General features: G+C 46.9%; 1 protein-coding gene across 2 annotated transcripts; it reads left to right on the top strand.

Annotated features, from left to right (window-relative positions):
• Positions 1–769: 769 nt before the first annotated feature.
• LOC310763178 (prolactin-releasing peptide receptor-like) lies at positions 770–3,347 on the top strand. Of its 2 annotated transcripts, none has more exons than XM_083614993.1 (2): positions 770–1,298; positions 1,612–3,347. In XM_083614993.1, exons 1-2 carry the CDS (start codon positions 1,277–1,279, stop codon positions 2,601–2,603), a joined length of 1,014 nt encoding a protein of 337 aa, XP_083471119.1. In that variant the 5' UTR covers positions 770–1,276; the 3' UTR covers positions 2,604–3,347. The 2 variants fall into 2 exon arrangements, with proteins under 2 accessions (XP_083471119.1, XP_083471118.1); XM_083614992.1 differs by having other exon boundaries at positions 1,451–3,346.
• Positions 3,348–3,753: the final 406 nt, after the last annotated feature.

Raw genomic sequence — 3,753 nt, 5'->3', positions numbered from 1 at the left:
TTAGCCAAGATGGGTTGCCACCAGTCCATTTGTGTCATAAATTAGCTCTGGTGGCATCATGTCTTCACCTTGCACTTTATTTAGTTTTAAGCTCTCTATCAGAGATTTTATCCCTGCAGGGGTCACCCCTTGCCACTCTGGAAAATTTGACTCATCAATGATCACCTCGGCATTGGGTGATTGCCCTGTCTGTTTTCCAAAAAGTTCAGCGTAGTAATCCACCCAATGTTGTGCTGATACGGTGGCGTCTAGTGTTGATCTTGATTCATTCGTGCCCTGAGATACCAAATACAAAACAAGAAGAGGTGGGAGAGCTTTCCACATGAAAACTCCTCTCTTTAAAGCTGAAGCGCAATAAACTGCAATTCAGGTTTTCCACAAGTTACTGTTTTCTCCAGATCAGCAGCAGAGAGTGGGTTTTTCATGGCGAATGCTCCAGAACAACAAAAAAGTGCTGAGACACTAAACTTTAAGCATGGGTCATGCCCGGAAAGCATGGAGTTAAAGGAAGGGTGGACAAGCCCTAAATGCTGAAATACTAAATAACGAATAAATGAACTACTAGACTGACTCCCTAGCACGATGCAACCAAACATCTTTTGAAAACAAAAATATCATCCCACTTTGAGAACTGTCAATTCATCAGATTCAAAATATACTTTGCTTATTTTCTTTTGCACTACAGCTGGGCTGAATATATGAAAACAACCCAGAGGTTAGAATTCTGGTTTTACGGAACGCCTAGTAATGAGAGAAACTGACACTCACTCATAATTAAATATTCTTCAATATTCATGAGCCGCAGACCAGATTTCCCAACTTTCATGTAGCTGAGTCCCTCTAGTGGTAGCGGCATTGATAGCTCTTCAGCCTTTTAGTATTATTTCCACTCATTTAAAGTCAGCAGGTCTATTTATTTTTTGTAAAATGATAATGTACCAGAGGATGAGGAGAAAAACTTGGACTTCACAAACTATAACTGATTGAATGATGGCACGTAAGGAACAACGTAATGCTGTGGCTGGCCAATGGGGATATACCCTGCAGAAATGTGTGATGAGTAAGTACTGAAAGCTGCTAAAAGCATTGCTCTCTAGCTTTATGATATATCACACAGCTCACTTGCAGTCTCTCTCTCTCTCTCTCTCTCTCTCTCTCTCTCTCTCTCTCTCTCTCTCATACACACGCACATGCACACACTTTCTGCTGGCCATGGATTCGCGGGGGAGATAAATCGGAAGCAGTAGTTGCAAACTGACATGTACGAGAAAATCAAATGACTTCTGGAGACAACAGCTGTAAGTACCCTCATTTTTTTACCTATTAAACTGCATGCTTGTGAAGTTACTGGGTTAACATGCAACGAAAGAGAGAACATCAGTAATCGAATTGCACTTGGGAGAAAAAGAAAACACACCCAGCTGTCAAGGCTTTTTCTTTTCTTTTGCAGATGAGCATATATTCCCTATGGGGGCAACTCTATTATTCATTCAAGCCGACCCAAAGTGAATGAGTGTGAGTGCGTGTATGTTTGTGCTCTAGTCGACCCAAAACTGCAAAGGAGAAAGACAATGAATCTGGAGAATCTGACTTCCCAGAGCTTTCTTTCAGCAACCCACAGCAACACCAGCAATCTCTTCCTGGGGCTCCAGCTGGTTCAGTTCTTCAAGCCGCTTATCATCCCTTGCTACTCCCTTGTGGTTTTTGTGGGCATCATTGGGAATTACCTCCTAATCTACGTTATCTGCAAAACCAAAAAGATGCACAATGTCACCAACTTCCTGGTAGGCAACCTGGCCTTTTCGGACATGCTCATGTGTGCCACCTGCGTCCCCCTGACCCTGGCGTATGCCTTTGAGCCTCGAGGCTGGGTCTACGGGCACTTCATGTGTTACTTTGTGTTCCTGATGCAGCCGGTCACGGTGTTTGTGTCTGTCTTCACCCTGACTGTCATTGCCGTGGACAGATACTACACCATGGTGTATCCCCTCCGCAGGAGGCTCACGATACCAATCTGCACCTATATCCTGGCTGGCATTTGGCTGCTGAGCTGCGTGCTGGCTGCCCCAGCCCTGCTGCGCACGTACTATGCCGAGTTTCCAGAGCTGGACTTCTCCATCTGCGAAGAATTTTGGTTTGACAGGAAGAGAGATCGCTTAGCTTATGCCTACAACACCCTCATTTTCACCTACGTCTTGCCCTTGGCAGTCATCTCTGTCTCCTACCTGAGGATATCCGTCAAGCTGAAAAACAGAGTTGTCCCTGGCAACGTCACCCAGAACCAAGCGGAGTGCGACCGAGCCCGGAGGAGGAAGACCTTTCGCCTGCTGGTCCTGGTGGTGGTTGCTTTCGGGGTTTGCTGGCTGCCTTTGCACATCTTTAATGTGATCAAGGACATCGATATCAAGCTGATAGACAAGCAGTATTTCAATCTCATCCAGCTGCTTTGCCACTGGTTTGCTATGATGTCTGCCTGCACAAATGCATTCCTTTATGCCTGGCTGCACGACAGCTTCAGGGGGGAGCTGAAGAAAATGTTCGCCTGGCCGAGGAAAAAAATAGGACCAGCCACCAGTTGCATTGTGGCGAGCGTGGTGCTGTAAATATGGGCTTTTCCCGGCTACTGTGGCCTCTTTCGTGATGAATGTCGAAAGTTTCTCTTTGTACTGTAATTAACATGTGAGCATGCGCAAGGGGTATTGGATGCTAAGTTTAATGAAAACCAAATGATGGCACCTAAAACTTGTAGCCAGAATTAATTATATGAATGAAGGCAAACAGCACACAATTTCTTTCCTATCGCAATATAGCTTGCTTTCAAGTACTGTTGCTGCTTTGCAAATGGTGGATTCCTTATTTATTTATTTGTTTATTTGTTTATTTATTTATTTATTTATTGCATACGCATCCCACTTTTCCTCAAGGCAGTATACGTGGTTCTCCTTCTCATCATTTAATCCCCACAGCAACCCTGTGAAGTACATTAGGCTGAGAGGCAGCGACTGAGCCACAGTCACCCAGTGAGCTTCGTGGCTCTGTGGGGATTTGAACCCTGGTCAAGCAGGTCCTTAGTCTGATACCGCACACCACTGGCTAGAATTGGAGTAGGGTAGGAAAGGAATGGAGAAAGAGTTGTGTGAGTTTTATTAAGCAGTGAGAGGAGGTCAAAGAGAAACACTGCAGTGAGGGAGAAGTGGAGAAGAACATAAGAAGAGCCTGTGTGAGAGCCAGTGTGGTGTAGTGGTTAAGAGCGGTGGACTCGTAATCTGGGGAACCGGGTTCGCGTCTCCGCTCCTCCACATGCAGCTGCTGGGTGATCTTGGGCCAGTCACACTTCTCTGAAGTATTTCAGCCCCACTCACCTCACAGAGTGTTTGTTGTGGGGGAGGAAGGAAAAGGAGAATGTTAGCTGCTTTGAGACTCCTTCGGGTAGTGATAAAGCAGGATATCAAATCCAAACTCCTCTTCTCTTCTTCTTCCTGCTGGATCAGGCCAATGGCTTATGCAGTCCAGCATCCTGTTCTCACCGCCAGGGGCGTAGATAGCTGCTCTGGCACCTGGAGCAGCAGGGACGGGGCGTTCTGCTCATGGGGTGAGGTGATCCACCAATGGGGGTTGGGCGATCTGTCCACGGGGGTGCCATGGCGATCCGCCCAGGGGGTGCCGCAGAGAGCTGCCCACGGAGTCTGCCTGGTGAACGCAAGCCCCACGCTGCCATTTTGAGCAGCGTGGGGCCCTGAGCCACCGTGTCAC

This window comes from Podarcis filfolensis (assembly GCF_964270895.1).
Source record: "Podarcis filfolensis genome assembly, chromosome: 5".
Taxonomy (NCBI): domain Eukaryota; kingdom Metazoa; phylum Chordata; class Lepidosauria; order Squamata; family Lacertidae; genus Podarcis; species Podarcis filfolensis.
This window is presented reverse-complemented; position numbering and strand designations above follow the sequence as displayed.

Excerpts from the sequence above, each read along its gene's own strand:
- LOC310763178 (XM_083614992.1), top strand. The coding sequence starts at position 1,572 with ATGAATCTGGAGAATCTGACTTCCCAGAGCTTTCTTTCAGCAACCCAC.